Here is a 16,030-nt window from a genome sequence, read left to right as displayed (position 1 = left end):
TAGTTGCGGTACAGTGTAATTACAACTTGACACCTGATGCGTGAAAGTAAACATTTGAAAGGATTCAGCACTCTAATGGGCGCCACAACCCTTCAAACAGCTGATCGGCAAGCATGTTGGGAGTCGGACCCCTGGCGATAAGATGTAGATGACATATCATGCGTAGAGGTCCTCAGTATTATGCCACCACACAACCCTTCTAATCATAGCAAAGTCACTACAGTAATGTTATACAGTCAGCTTAAAAAATTGTATACCAATAGAAAGAAAAAATAGATCCACGGCACTCACCAGTCCATACGTTTTTTTTTACTTCAATCCATTAAAACAGTGCTAAGGGGTAGATCACGCGGTACAATCTGATTCGTGTACACAGACGCTATTACGATATGAAACAGCCGTAGACTGTATCTTATTGTACCACTTGAGCTACCCCTTAGCGCTATCTTAATGGATTGAAATAAAAATAAAAAAAACTTTTATGGACTGGTGAGTGACGTGGATCTATGTTTCTATTTCTATTGGATTATGCTTATTTCCTCTTTGTTCCACTGAGCACCACCAGAGTGAAAACCAAACACAGCCCTGCTGCTCCACCTGACATGTAGTGCTGACCATGTTCTTTTGATTGGACTTAAAAGATTGTTTCCACGTAGTAGTGCCATAGAGAATTGTCTACCAACATTGTGGTATCAAATAATAGATTTTACTCCCCAACAAGCTACTGTATGACATTTCTAATATTTTCTAGGATGATTTATGATTCAGGAGGCTTCTGGTGTGAGAGAATGATTGTAGATGTTGGATATGGTATAAGGTCTAATGAGCAAATGGAACTAAAAATATTACAGTAGTACAAATAAACTAAGCATATTTTGCCACACAGTAAAAGGGGTTGTCCCACCATTAAAGTAGTATTCTGGAACCTCAACGATCTTGAACACTTGAACCCCCACATGATCACTTGTTGTCCCCTATTCCCCGAGCTGCAAAACTATGGCCAGGAGGTGTTGCAAGGAGTGGTGGTCAAGCATGAGGGTTGCCACTATATTCATTGTCTATGGCACTGACATAGACAGCTGAGTGCAGAGCTCAGCTACAGTATCTCCAGAAGTCCCATTTTAAATGAGTGAAAGTGCACATGCTCAACCACCACTGTATTCTCCTCCTCCTGGAGTATTAGTATGAAGTCATGGCGTGTTCCCAGGAGCTGTACCCCCACCATTACTTTTGGGTGTCAACTGTATAATAACTAGCACTCTGATCATGGCTGTTTAACCCCTTGCAGCTCCCTCTCATGCGCCATTGATCCCCCATGAAGCTATTTTGGTTTTCTATGGCAGCCAGAGACCTTCAGCCCCAAAGCCAGATCTTAACTTCTTATCACCCCCTAATGCAATATTATATCAGTATGGTGCAAGAGGTGCATGGAGAGGGATCCTGAATTGATCCTACTCCATATGCAGTGGTATATATATATAATACAGCCACCACCCGGAGCAATGACCAGGGTCAGCGATAATGCTGATTCTGCTCATTTAACCCCTCAGATGGTGCTGTCATTTGTGCCCCTTACATCTGAGTGGTTAGAAAGAGGGCAGAAGCAAAATTGTGGGGCACCAATTAATAGCTATGATAACTTTGGTACTTGTGAAGTCTCCCAAGTACTATCATAGTGAGCTGCCTGCAGAGCCACGCCCGTGGCATTGCCTGACAGACAGCTTGTCAAAATCCCATGGACTGCATTAGTATACAATTGCAGTCTATGGTACAAGTGATCAGAAGATAACACTTACAAGTTCCCTAAAGGTACTAAAACGACAGTAAAAAATGTTTTGTTTTTAAATATAAAGGCAGAAAAAATCTAATTACCCTTCCCTCTCCTAATGTTGCATAGAAAAGTAAACCAAAAAATAAACATAATACTTTCTGCCACATGCAAAAATGTTTGAATATATATACTTTTCCTGAGCAGTGACTGCTATAATGGAAAAAAAATATTTTTTGCTTACTTTGCTTCTCCCAAATTATTTTTTATAAAAAGTGATCAAAAAGTCGCATGTACCCAAAATGATACTAGAGCTCAACCAGCAAAAATACAAACCCTCACACAACTCTGCAGACATAAACATAAAAACGGTCATGGAGATACAGTACAAAGATAATGTTTTATTTTTTCAAAACTATATACATGTGGTATTGCCATATTCACACGGACCCGCAGAATAAGCTTGTCATGTCTAATTTAGCATATAATGAACCCATAAAAACAAAAAAATATATATATATATGCATGGCAGAAATGCATTTTTTCACCTAACAAATAATAGTACAACTTGTTCCTCAAAAAATAAGCTCTCATAAGACTATGTGACTCTTCAGTTCTAATGTCTATATGAGTCGTATATCGTTGTAATTGTAGTAAAGTCACTCCAACTCTGTTATATGGCAAACTTGTAGCCCTTGTATTCAAAGTTCAAATTGTCATTCAGGAGAAAAGCCTTTTCCTTGCTGTAGATCTTCTGATAAATCCCATTACAATGTGTAAAAGAGGTAACGTCTCCTGTTAACAGCATTCTACAATTTGCCAGCAAAACCACTCGGGACACACTGATCACAGCTTCACAATTTAACAAAGACTGAAAATGCAGCAGTCAGCCCTCCCTTCCCTCTAAGGGAAGTTTGCAAGGCACATCCTACAGTAGGTTAAATGGGAAGAATGGATTGTGGTAAATCTACTCGCGGCATTACTGTACAGTCCAGAAGAATAAGCTGTAAGCTATAAAGAATAAATATGTATATAGTAGGTGTATTGATACAAAATACAACAGCTTTGTTACATGGCATGAAATTTCCTCCAGAGGTTCTAACAGCATATGAATGTTGTGAAGGATGAATGATGTGATGCAAGATTCTTGGATCAGGTGATTGGGTTTGAATTCCTTAAGGGTGAAAAAAGCTATTATTGTTGAGTGAATTCGATTCGCTGCAAAGCCAAATTTCCTCATGCTTTGTGGTAGTGAATCAATTTTCCCTGAATGGTGCTAAAAAATAAAAAAAAAATCATTCTTACCTCATCCATTTGATTGCAACGAGCCGGCCACTGCCATATTGATTGAAGATCTCACACAAAATCCCTTGCTCGGTGACGTATGATGTCACCACCCCGGCCAATGTGATGACGTCATCACGGGCCGCATGAGATTTTGCGCTAGATCTTCAATCCCTGTCATTGCACCTACTACTTGCAAAGGAATTTAAAAATCATACAATGGGATTTTCTGGATTTTATTTTTTCGATTCTGTCTCTCTACATTACAAAATTACAGACCTCTCCATTCTTTGTAGGTGGGAAAATGTGCAAGATCGCCAGTGTATCAAATACTTATTTTCCACACTGTATTAGTAAATCGGAGCCATTGATCCAGGGATTAATTCTGATTGACGTTGTTAAAGGGGTTATCCTAATAGGTTAGCCTACGTGTAATGTAGAAAATCAGACATCATATAGTACATGACAATTTCTTTCTAACAAAGATAGAACCAGTTCTGTACCTCACAGAGCTCTCTCGTTCATTACCAAATTGCTCTGCTAGACTAGACAGCTCAGGGGCCGTGCCCTTTCCACTGCAGATATCTTCCTATTTCAGGTCAGCGGGCATGTCCTTTCTACTGCAGCTCCCTCCCTGTAACTGTCACAGCTTCTAACAGTAGATCTGGCTGGTGGCAGATGAAGGATAGAGCTGAGCATATGCGTCCACCTAAGCAATGTTAGTAAGGTGGACAGAGGATTAAGGAAGAGAACAAACTGATTGCGCTATAAAGATACATTTTATTGAATAGCTCACTGGCTATACTACATTTTTAATTACATTCAATTACAATATATTCAGATCATGGGGTTGATTTGAAAAATATAGAATATTTTTTCATGTGACAACCCATTTAAAGTGGTTGTTTCACTTCGGTGCAGAGAAAGTTAATACAAGACCCTTACTAATGTATTGTGATTGTCCATATTGCCTTCTTTGCTGTCTGGATTCATTTTTTATTACATTATATGCCGCTCATCAGCGATGGCCAGTTCGCCGTGTTCGCCCGCGAACACATGCGGGCTGCCATCTTAACTCACAAGTCCAGCGATGCACAGGTAAGTCCTTACCTGCGGCGCGAGCCGGTCTGAGACAAATGCGGTCACCGGGAGCAGGCAGTTCCAAGAACAGCCTCCGGGGGCCTGCATCGGGCTGTTCTCGGAACTGCCTGCACCCGGAGACCGCATTTCATTTCAGACCGGCTCGCGCACAGGTAAGGACTTACCTGTGCATCGCCGGACTTGTGAGTTAAGATGGCAAACTGGCCATCACTGCTGCTCATGTTCAGGGGATTATGAGTTGACCATCCTACAATCCAGCAGTGGTGGTTGTGCTTGCACAGTATAGGAAAAAGCACCGACCTCTGTGGTGACTGAGACTGCGGGATTACGCATAGATCAATGCTTTTTCCTACAGTGTAAAAGCATGGCCACCGTTCCTGGATTGCATGGTGGTCATAACCCCTGGACCTGGATACCAGTGGTGTATAATGTTATGTATAATAAGCCCTCATATGGCTATGTGAATGGAAAATAAAAAAAATTAAAAAAGTTACAGCTATTAGAATGTTAGGAGGGAAAATCTAAAATGCAAAAATGAAAATAGGCCCGCTCTTTAAGACATAATATTCAGTATGTCACTCTGTCTTTCATTATTACTACAGTGGAGATCAGATATGTGTTCTTTAGCCAAATTATTGTCTCCATGTGGTTTTAACACACATAATGGTCTAATAAGGTACAGAACAGGGAGACGCTAGCACTCCACTACTTTCTGTTTCCATAACAGCTTTTATAGGTTTGTCATGAATGATTCTCATATTTGGCTGCTTCCCTCGTCCACAAGTTTTTAAAATCTGAACATTTCACATTATGTGCACAAAAGCGTTGGTCGGCCCTGAATGAGATGAGCATCTTTGCATCTCCTTCTCAGACAGAATCAACAACAATATGTCTGCAAAGATGAAAGACCTTGACGCCAACACCTTATCAGCCCTGCAAATTCGACCCCTTCAAGTCCATTTGCGTCTTCATTACATAAAGACGAGGCTTTAGATGGTTTCCATCTGGACTCGTTTCGACAAGAACACGATAAGGACATAATGTTTTCCTTATTTTCTAAGAAGCTGTCCAAAATAAGAATACTTTCCTTTTTTTTTCAAACTCTATATAGATTAACTGCATCACATCCCTCACTAATGTTGGCCGAGAGTGAGGAAAGATTATTTTTAATATCAAGCATATGACCGTCATATCTGTAGTAATACAGGCCGGAAACACAAGAAGATGGGTTAAAATGTCCACAAACCATAGAGAGTAGAACAGTGTGAGATGATGAACATGACTATTCAATGAAGAACATGAAATGATGACTGCAAAGTAAAAAATTTTGAAGTCTGTAATTAAAGTGATTGTCCGAATGTTTAACACTGATGAGTTATCTTCAGCAGAGGTTATTCAGTGGGGGTCCGACTACCAAATTCACTGCAATCAGTTGTATGAAGAGGCTGCATTCCTCTTTCCTTAAGGAGACCAAAAGTCTATGGAGACATAATAGCTTTGCTCTGTGGGAAAATAATATGCAAAGAGATATCTTTCAGAAAAAGAACCATCTTCTGGAAGGTGGCACTAGTAAGATGTCCTCCTTCTCTGGAAGATACCTCATTGTATACAAAAGAACCAACCTAAGTCTATGTGAAACATAGCAGTGTATGATCACTGAGAAAAGTCTCTCTAAAGTCGTGACAATATATGTTCATCGCAACTCGATATAAAGAGGCAAGTCTTGAATTACACTACATTTATATAACCTCCCTGTAACATGTATTGGTTGATATTTATATTTACATTTATATTTCTATATTAGGATCATGCCATTATATTCACGTTGTATATTAGGTTTAGGCCACTATAATCATATGGTCTGAGAACCAGAGCTAAAATCATAATTTTCCTCTCATTTACCCCTATTATTATTGTGCCCCCCCATGTCCCCATACTATTGATAATGACATGGCCAACTGTTACAAAGCATCTAATGACATAGGGCATACAGGCGACAATGCAATGGTTATTGCATGCTTAGTCATGTGATCGTGATCTCTTTCCCCTCTCACGAACATACGGCGCGTTCAGCCCGCTGAGATGGGAGGAGACAGGCGCGGGAGAGGAGGTGAGTGACACAGGGGGGAGGAGACAGGGTGCGCGAGCATTGATGACGCACGCCCCGTATCTAACACCAATGGGGAGCGTACATTGGAGGAGAATGTCTAAGAGGGAGGGTAGGTAGGCTATTTAATAGGGCACATCAAGCCGCATGAACTGTATTACCCCACTCCCCTGACGAAGCCGCGGTGAAACATGTCGGGAGGGGTAGTGTTTGCTGTTGTTGCTATTGAAAACAGTGTTTATTAACAACATAGTGCTATAAAATAAAGCACTGAACGGACTACTGTTATACTAACATAGTAGTGGATTACAAATGTGTAGGTGATAGTACATCAAACGATCAATATTGCAGTTGAATAACACTGCTAATAACCACCCCCAGAACATATTGTTGCTGTTACCATCAACACATTACACTATACACCGCTATACCATATAGGGTGCAAAAGTGAATATACAAAAAGGTTATATATAGAGGTGTTGATATTATTATAATAATAATAATAATAATAATAAATAAATATATATATATATATACACACCACTCCGTTTTCAACAAGCAGCATTTATTATCAAACACAGTATTACAACAAAAAGCACATATCTTAGTAATGCCATATAACTGGTGTAAAAACTGATACCCTCTGCTTAGTCCTGATGGTTTTAATCATACACTTTTTTTATTTTCTATAATAGCAGTTTCAAGTGAATATTTTAAAAGATGTAGTTTTAGATACATATATAGTATTTCTTGGTCAGAGGACCGTTTTGTTTGTTGCCATGTATTGTATTTGACACTTGGAAAGAAATCACTTTGGGTCTCTAAATTAAAAGCAAATTGCACGTAGTATTCATATCCAGCCACAAGATGCTGTCCACTCCCATTCTAATTGAAGAAAACCCACCAGAGGACCCGCGGAGAGCATGACGACCTCACCACGTGATCACGCTGGGAGAGGGTGGTGACCTCATCACGTGCACCCAGCTGGATCAAGTGGTGACATCAGCACGCTCACCGCAAGTCCTTTGGTGGGTTTACTTCAATCATGACGGGAGTGGACGGCCTCTCTGCGAGTAAGTGGATGAGATATTAAAATTATTATTTTTTAACCTCTGAATAACCCCTGAAAGGCTGAATGTGGGTCACAGGTGCCATGATCAGCCTTGAACCTGGCATCTGAGGGGTTAAATGGCGGGGGCTGCTCGATCGCTGTTCCATATCATTGCGCCGGTTCCATACAATGAAAAGGGATTTGTGACAAAGTAATTCGTAATAAATCAAATTTCTTGTCGAAGTTCATCTCCACATGTAATCAATATGAGCAGGTAACCTATTTACAGTATGCTTCCTCTGCTTTTATCTGTTGACCTATCAATTCCTATTCATCAATTTTCCTATCTGTTACACTGGGAACCAAGATGACAAGATCCTTTCTTGTGTTCTCCTCATTCCCTCTCTTTCTCCTCTATGCTACTGCTGACCTTCCTTTCTCTTCTCGTTGGCTCCATTAATAGTCTCCTGGGACGCTCTTCATACTTTCATGTATCTTGAATGGGACCTAATGGGTTTTTAGCACCTGTCTTTGAATTAAAAGCTTTTACCAACTGGAAAGGTGAAGAAGAAAACTGCTATTAAATGGGAACATACACAAGGGACTAAACAATCCCCCAAACACCACTTTTGAGTTTTCACATTTATGGTATACATTCAACACTTTTAAGACGGTGCGCCCCAGGGCAATGCCATGCATATCAGCCTAAGTGCTCGTCCAGTGCATTACATAATCCTATTCTCTGCAGAACTATAATGTTTGGCAGGAATCAGCAACCTTCTGCGCCCCAGCTGTTGTGAAACTACAACTCCCAGCATGCACTCTTATTCAGCTGTTCTTGTAACTCCCTTAGAAGTGAAAGGAGGATTTTAGGAGTTTAGTTTCAGAATAGCTGGAGTGCCAAGGTTGCTGATTTCTCATGTATGACCTTTTCCAGGAATGAACTATGAACTAGACATGTGTTCTCAGGTTAAAGGGGTTATTCAACGTGTAAAACATACCCCCCCAATGCCCAGGCCCCGGATATAGATTATATTTACCCTGCTCCCCAGCACTGCCTAGCTCCTGCTCCCCGCATGGCCAACGCTGCATCTCTCCGTTGCTCAGATCAAAACATCTGCTCTCCGTTGCTCAGGGGGAAAGGTTAGCCAACGGCAGGCTGCGACGGATATGAGCCACCCTAGCGTCACTCGCGATGCTAGGGAGTCTCATCCCTATCGCGGCCGGCTATTGGCTCCCCCAGCCTGTCACTGGATGTTTTGATCCGCACAATGGGGAGATGCAGTGGCTATGCGGGGAGCAGGAGCTACGGGGATGTCGGGGAACGGGGTAAATATAATCTATAAGAGGGGCCCGAGCATTGAGGGGCATGTTTTACATGTTGGATAACCCCTTTAAGAAAATAAATCAAATACGTACTTATAATGTTGATCTGGCTAAATTTTTTTCAATGTTTCCATTAATGTCCCTATCTATTTCAATATATTCGTGCTGCCATATGGCATCCATTGGGTCTGATTAGCCTCTCCCTCTGCCTCTGTTACACTTTGTTGGTTTTGGAATGAATATATAATGGATCCTATCTACCATTATCTTACTGTGGAAATAACCCAAATTCTATTCCCTGATGTGATTCATTATCATCTTACTGTAACTCATTATTAATTGGTCTTCTTCATCTCACTAAACTCTCCAGACTATCCTTAATGCAGCAGCCAGATTCATTTATTTGTCTAACCTCTACTCCGATGCCGCCTCCCTGTGCCATTCATTGCACTGGTTGCCCATAAAGCATAGAATTCAATTTAAACTGCTCCTTCTTATCCACAAAGCTCTCCACAGTGCTGCACTCCTACATCTCCTCCCTCATTTCTGACTACCACCCTAATTGTGCTGTCAGTTCTGCCAATTATTTACAAGTAACAATTACCATAATCCAAACCTCTCACTCCTGTCTCCAACATCAGTTCTCTGTAATGCCCTAAACCAAATAATCAGGTTAATCTCCAACATTCACAGTTTTAGGCATGCTCTAAAAGCTAAGACCGAGTTTACATCAGCATTTTGTTTTCCATTCTTCTGATCAATCAGAAGAAAAGGAAATAACAAAAAAATGTGGATCCTGTATTTTAACCCCTTAATGACCACCTATACACCTTTTTACGGCGGTCAGTAAGGGGCCTTAGGCTGGGCCGTCTCTTTTTTACGGCAGCCCAGTCTCAGCGTGCAGCGGGGAGCGGGGACCCGGCTTTCACATGAGAGCCGCAGTCCTTCTCTAACAGTCCAGACCGGAAGGAGTGCCGATCTGGGCTGTTTAACCATCTTACATGCTGTGGGCAATGGCACCCGCCGCATGTAAAGCGCTGACAGAGGGAGCAGACTCCCTCTGTCTCCCATCGGCACCGGATAAATGCGATCGTGGGGTGCTGATGTGTGTAAATGCAGGCTGGGGTCTTATGAAGGTCCCAAGCCTGCCTTCAGTAGTTTCCAGCAGGATGTGCCTCTCTGGCACAGCCTGCAGGTCCAGGTCGGTATAGCATTGACATTAAAATGCAACGCATTTACTCCAAAATGATACCAATGAAAAATTCGAGTTATTCCACAAAAATCAAGCCCTCACACAACTCCATATAATGAAAAGTAAAAAAAAAATATGGGTCTTGGGAAGCGGCAATGCAAAAACATTTTTTTTCCTTTTAAAAAAGGGTTTCATTGCAAAAAAGTAGTAAAACAGAAAAAAAACTATATGTATTTGGTATCACTGTAATTGTACTGACCCAGAGAATGAGGATATTATGTTATTTATACCGAAAAATGAATGCGGTAACATTTATAACATAAAAACTCAGTGGCAGTATTGCTGTTTTTTCCATCTCCCTCTCAGAAAGAGTTAATAAAAATTAATCAGAAATTAAAGTGTACCTCAAAATGGTGCCATTAAAAAGTAAAACTTTTCCTGCAAAAAAAAAAAAAAAACAAGCCCTCATACAGCTATATAGACGGAAAATAAAAAAGTTATAGCTCTTGGAAGAAAAAGATGAAAAAAGGAAGAAAAACGCTTGGTCAGTAAGGCCCAAAACAGGCTGGTCACTAAGGGGTTAGGCACCTGTTATGCTCAGTTCTGCACATTTTGCATCCATTTTAGACATTTCCATCTGGGATGCGTTTTTTTAGACAGGGAAAAAATATTTTTTATTTTCATTTATTGTTTTCTTTTCTTTTGATGTATCAGAAGAACGGCAAACAAAACAGTGATGTGAGCCCTGCTTGATCAATATTTGTTTTAATTGACTTTTGATTTTATGACTATTATTCCTCAGAACCTTATCCCTTTTTTCTACACTAATCCCCAACTCCTTGCACCTTAATGCACCTCCTATCTATGCATGCACAACCACTGGCTGACTCATGCAGCCTCATATGGACTATCCTATTTAGCAGTTTAACCATTTGTGTCACCTCTGTATCTTCATAGATTGTAAGCAGGGCCCCACAATTTTTTTTAAACATTACTTGCACCCTCTGAGATGCAATGCACTGCAGAATAAGCTGGTGCTATATACATGATGATGATGATTATCAGTGGAATCTGCAATGCTTCTGGTTAAACTCTCCAAAAAAAGGAGAATATTTAAGTCTTGTTTTAGAACTGCAATTATCTCATCGCACTGAATTCTTGTTCCCAAGGAAGCAAAACACTATCCAGGCATGCAACAAAACAAGTTAGTTGGTCTTCAGATTTTAATGATGACCATTTGGACTAAAAGTAGATTTTTCGCAATTATTTTCTAGGTTGCAAAAAGGGAACCGGTCACTATAAAATGCAGTGCAATCTGCAGGCGGCAGGTTATAGAGCAGGAGATGCAGAGCAGATTGATATATATTTTACTGGAAAAAGATTCAGTAAAACTTGTAATTTATTTATTTAAACCTCTGCTCTTTCTATGCTTCAGAGTCATGTGGGCGGTGCTACTCAGTGATAGCTAGCCTTTCCTGTATGCTTAGTCATGCAGAGGTAGCTGTCACTCACTGAATGGCACCGCCCACATGACTCTGATGCTTAAAAAGGGCAGAAGTTTAAATAAATTAGGTACTTTCACACTTGCGGCAGAGGATTCCGTCGCCGGAACTGCCTGCCGGATCCGTCAAAACGTACGCAAACTGATGGCATTTGTCAGACGGATCAGGATCCTGATCCGTATGACAAATGCATTGAAATGCCAGCTCCGTCTCTCCGGTGTCATTCGGAAAAACGGATCCGGCATTCATTTTTTTTTCACATTTTTTTGCGGTCTGAGCATGCGTAGACCGCAATGCCGGATCCATTTTGCCGGAACACTCGGGGCCGGATCCGGCATTAATGCATTTCATTGGGAAAAAATGCCGGACCCAGCATTCCGGCAAGTGTTTCGGAATTTTGGACGGAGATAAAACCGCAGCATGCTGCGCTATTATCTCCGTCCTGAAAAGTCAAAAAGACTGAACTGAAGACATCCTGATCCATCCTGAATGGAAAGCTCTCCTCTCTCTAAAACTGATCAGTTCTTTTCTGGTATTGAGCCCCTAGGACGGAACTCAATGCCGGAAAAGAATAACGCTAGTGTGAAAGTACCCTAAATTACTAATTTTACTGACGGGTTTCCCACAAAACAATATATCAATTTGCTCTGTATCTCCTGCTCTATAACCTGCTGCTTACAGACTGCACTGCATTTCGTGGTGACAGGTTCCCTTTAACCATTTAAGGTTGCCATATATAGTTTTTCTTTGTTTAGAACTGGAGCTGCATCATAATGCAAAAAATAATTCAGTTCAAACAACAGAAACACCAGTACTTGAGTTCAGTATGGCAGGGTTACTATCTGCATGCTACATGATAAACCTACAAGATTTACTGGCTTGCCATAGATAGAATCCCTGTTATCCAGCTGTCAAAGGATCTAAGCCTGTGATTACATTGTCCAGCCAATGCTGCTGTATAAAACCAGTCAGGTGTGAACACCAGGAACTCGCTGTCTAGTCACCAGAGCTTTAACTCGACTGCAAAAAGCAAATGCGGTATAAGTGGGAAATAGATGTAACCCAGAAATAGTAGAACTAAAGTCTGATAGACTAAACTTCCCATAGCGAATATAAGAATAGTGTGTAATATTTCACTATGATTTTAGAGCTTGAAGTGGACATGTCCTCTCTGAGGATAATATAATTCCATTATCATGTCAGTGTCTGGGTCTATAGGAACTATTCTTCATTTCTATGAGACTGCTGATGCTAGGATTGTGAAACCACATTAGATCATCCTCTGCATTTCTTCCTAAAGCTAAACTTGAACACAGCTTCAATAAAATGTTGCTAGATATCCTCATTGATTTCTCATATACCAAGTCATTTGATGTTAGAAAAAAGTTGGACTGTGTTGGAAAGGATTTTTTATGACTCTCTTTCTTCTATTAACAGTTTGCAGTTGGAGGGTTCAGAGGTTCTTCTGGGACCAGAAGTCACCTGCGGACCCCTTGATATGACCTTCTCTACTCCTGTGGCCTTAACCATCCCTCACTGCGCTGAAGTGAGCTGTGAGCATTGGCATGTGCGGCTCAAAAGAAGATCTCAACAGGGCAACTGGGAGGCAAGTGACTTTCAACAATAATATTGTCTTATGCTCCTATTACATTGTAAAAGTGTTCTTCCGGTAACAAAAAAAAACCAACATATTCATATTGGTGTAGATACTTACTTAAAGTGTATCTGAGTTTTTAGTTTTTTTTTTAAAGGGGGTGTTCAGAGCTAAACTCGGACATATCCCCATTTTCACCCAGGCAGCCCCCCTAGCTCTAGTTTGCCCTGCAATAAATTGCGCAGGGCAAAGGCATTTTCTGGAGTTAAAGTGACAAACCAGGCTCTCCATGGGGATGCCAGGCGGAGGCTTCCACCCAGCAGTGAGCCCAATGACGTCACCGGCACTGATGGGTGGGCTTTAGCGCTTCCCTAGCCTGTAAAATGGCTAGGGCAGCGCTAAAGCCGGCCCATCAGAGCCGGTGACATCACCCAACACACTGCTGGGCAGAAGCCTCCGCCCGGCAGTATGTTATTGTAAATCAAAGAGCACTTGCCCTGCGCTATCCAGCACAGGGCAAGGGAAGCAAGACAGAATGGCTGCCTGCGTGAAATTATAGATATGTCCGGATTCAGCTCTTTAAGTACAAGTGTGATGGAGCAAGTGGTTTTTGGGCATCCCTATTATTATTTATTTGAAAGCGTCATTAATTCCATATATTCAAGAAATACAATAAACAAGAAACTATTAAGCAACTGGTACAGAGGGAGAAAGGACCCTAATGTCTTTTCCAGCCTAATTATTCCCACTTCAGCTGCATAGCTAGATGCATTTCTCTCACAGACAGGGGGTGTTTCCCCTCTGTGAAATCTGGCAATCTGCCAGCACTGTACTGCTGTAACTTACGGGGGGAGGGGGGGGGAAGGATCACTTACAGAAAGGCAGGAGTCTCCTGTGATCTTCAGAAGCAGTATTCGGTTCAGATAGCTCTGACATGCCCCCCCCTCCCACTTCCTGTGAGATGTCTTCTGTGTATCTGGTACTACAGACGGATCTTGACAACAGGCAGTGGACTACAACTTAGATGGAGGTGAGACCCCTATTGGCCATGACTTTACAGCTTTTTTCTGGTGGAACCAGGCATATTTTTAATGAGGTAATATAGAAATTTGCCATTTACACCATTCTCTTTTAAATAAAATAAAATTGTGTGAAAGTACAGTGACTCTAAACAAGCTCCTATCCAGCATACTTTATTAAAGGCAGTGCCTCCAATGGACGTTATCAGAGATCCATGAGGCAAAGCTGTAATGACTTAGTTATCTCCAAAAGTTAGGCAAAGTGGAGAGGACTACTTGGCACTATCCACTCTGAGACCTCTATTACTAAGCTCTTAGCAGAGAATGAGGCTTTAAGGTACAGAAGCAGAAGAATCTCCTGTAGGTTGTTGCAGCCTTGTGATGGGTTATCTAACATGGAATATTAGCAAATTCAGACACAGTCCTTTAATGAAGTAGATTGCAGAGAGACTAGTATACATGAGTGCTAATACAAATTAGCATTCATTTATAACGGGGGTGCACTATATTGTTTATTAGGGTGCTGTCGAGATTAAATAAGCTTAAATGGACTGAAAATGTCTAGTGCAGTATACGGTTGTACTGCTTATATTACTAAAATGAGTGTAGTTTTTGTGGACTGGAAATGAGTAGTGTTGATCGTGAATATTCAAATTTTTATCGCGAATATTGGTACTTCAAGAATTGGCGAATATTTAGAATATAGTGATATATATTCGTAATTTTGAATATTGGATATTTTTTTTAATCAGTACACATGATCCCTCCCTGCTTCTAGCTTGTGGGCCAATGAGAAGGCTGCAATATCTTTGACTTTAGGAGTAGTGTTGATGGCAAATTTTCGTTATGCAAACTTTCGTAATGCTAATTTTTATCGCAAATTTTTCAATTGCCGATTTCCGCAATCAAGAAAATAATGACTGGAGTTAACGAATTCTCGAATTCGCGAATATATATATTCGCTCAAATATTCACAAAATATCACAAATTCGAATATTGCCCCTGCCGCTCATCACTAGAAATGAGCAGCCCTTGGATCTTTCTGTAACTCCTTTTGACTTCTCTAGGGAAAGCAGTCAACTTAAAGAAAAGGGACATGAGACCCCTGTTCTACAAATAAGTTAAGGTCTCAGGGGTAGGATCCATATCTATTAAGCATTTATGGCATATTCTGTGAATATGTTATAAATGTTTATGAGGGGTATGGTCCTTTAAAGGGATATTCTATTCCTATTTTAGACATCTATGGCATATCCATAGGATATGCCATAAATGCTTAATAGAAAAAGGGTCAACCAACTCCCCTCCTCCATGCCAACTGCTGCTGAGGCTACTTGGGCTGGATAGCTAGTCGCACATGTGTGGATCTCCATTTATTTTTATGGAAGTTGGGAAAAATATCATCCTTTGGATGTGTCATAAATATCTAAGATAGGAATATTCATTTATTAATCCCTGAGAAAGACTATAATTTGTAAGAAATACACAATGCAAGAACTTAACACCTTCAGGACCCTAACATATTTCACCTTAAGGAACAGGCCATTCTTTTTCAAATCTTACATGTGTCACTTTATGTGGGGATAACTTTAAAACGCTTTCACTTATCCAGGCCATTCTGAAATAGTTTTCTCGTCACATATTGTACTTCATGACACTGGTAAAATTGAGTAAAAAAAAAATCATTTTTATTTATAAAAAAAATACTAAATTTACTAAATATTTGAAAAGATTTTCAAAATTTGAAATTTCAATTTCTCTACTTTTATAATAGATAGTATTAGCTCCAAAAATAGTTATTACTTTACATTCCCCATAGGTCTACTTCATGTTTGGATTATTTTGTGAATGCCATTTTATTTTTTGGGGACGTTAGAAGGCTTAGAAGTTTAGAAGCAAATCTTGACATAAAAAACAAAACAAAAAAAAAACACTTTTTATGGACCAGTTCAGGTCTGAAGTCACTTTGTGAGGCTTACATAATAGAAACCACCCAAAATGTACCCCATTTTACAAACTACAACCCTCAATGTATTAAAAACTGATTTTAAAAACTTTGTTAACCCTTGTAGGTGTTCCACAAGAA

General features: G+C 40.4%; 1 protein-coding gene across 1 annotated transcript in view; it reads left to right on the top strand.

Annotated features, from left to right (window-relative positions):
• UNC5D (unc-5 netrin receptor D) overlaps positions 1 to 16,030 on the top strand; it is a 709,113-nt gene that overhangs the window by 611,958 nt on the left and 81,125 nt on the right. The window contains 1 exon segment of the mRNA XM_040415688.1: positions 12,769 to 12,937. Coding sequence (XP_040271622.1) covers positions 12,769 to 12,937 — 169 coding nt within the window.

The sequence above is a fragment of the Bufo bufo genome, chromosome 1 (genome assembly GCF_905171765.1).
Source record: "Bufo bufo chromosome 1, aBufBuf1.1, whole genome shotgun sequence".
NCBI lineage: Eukaryota > Metazoa > Chordata > Amphibia > Anura > Bufonidae > Bufo > Bufo bufo.
This window is presented reverse-complemented; position numbering and strand designations above follow the sequence as displayed.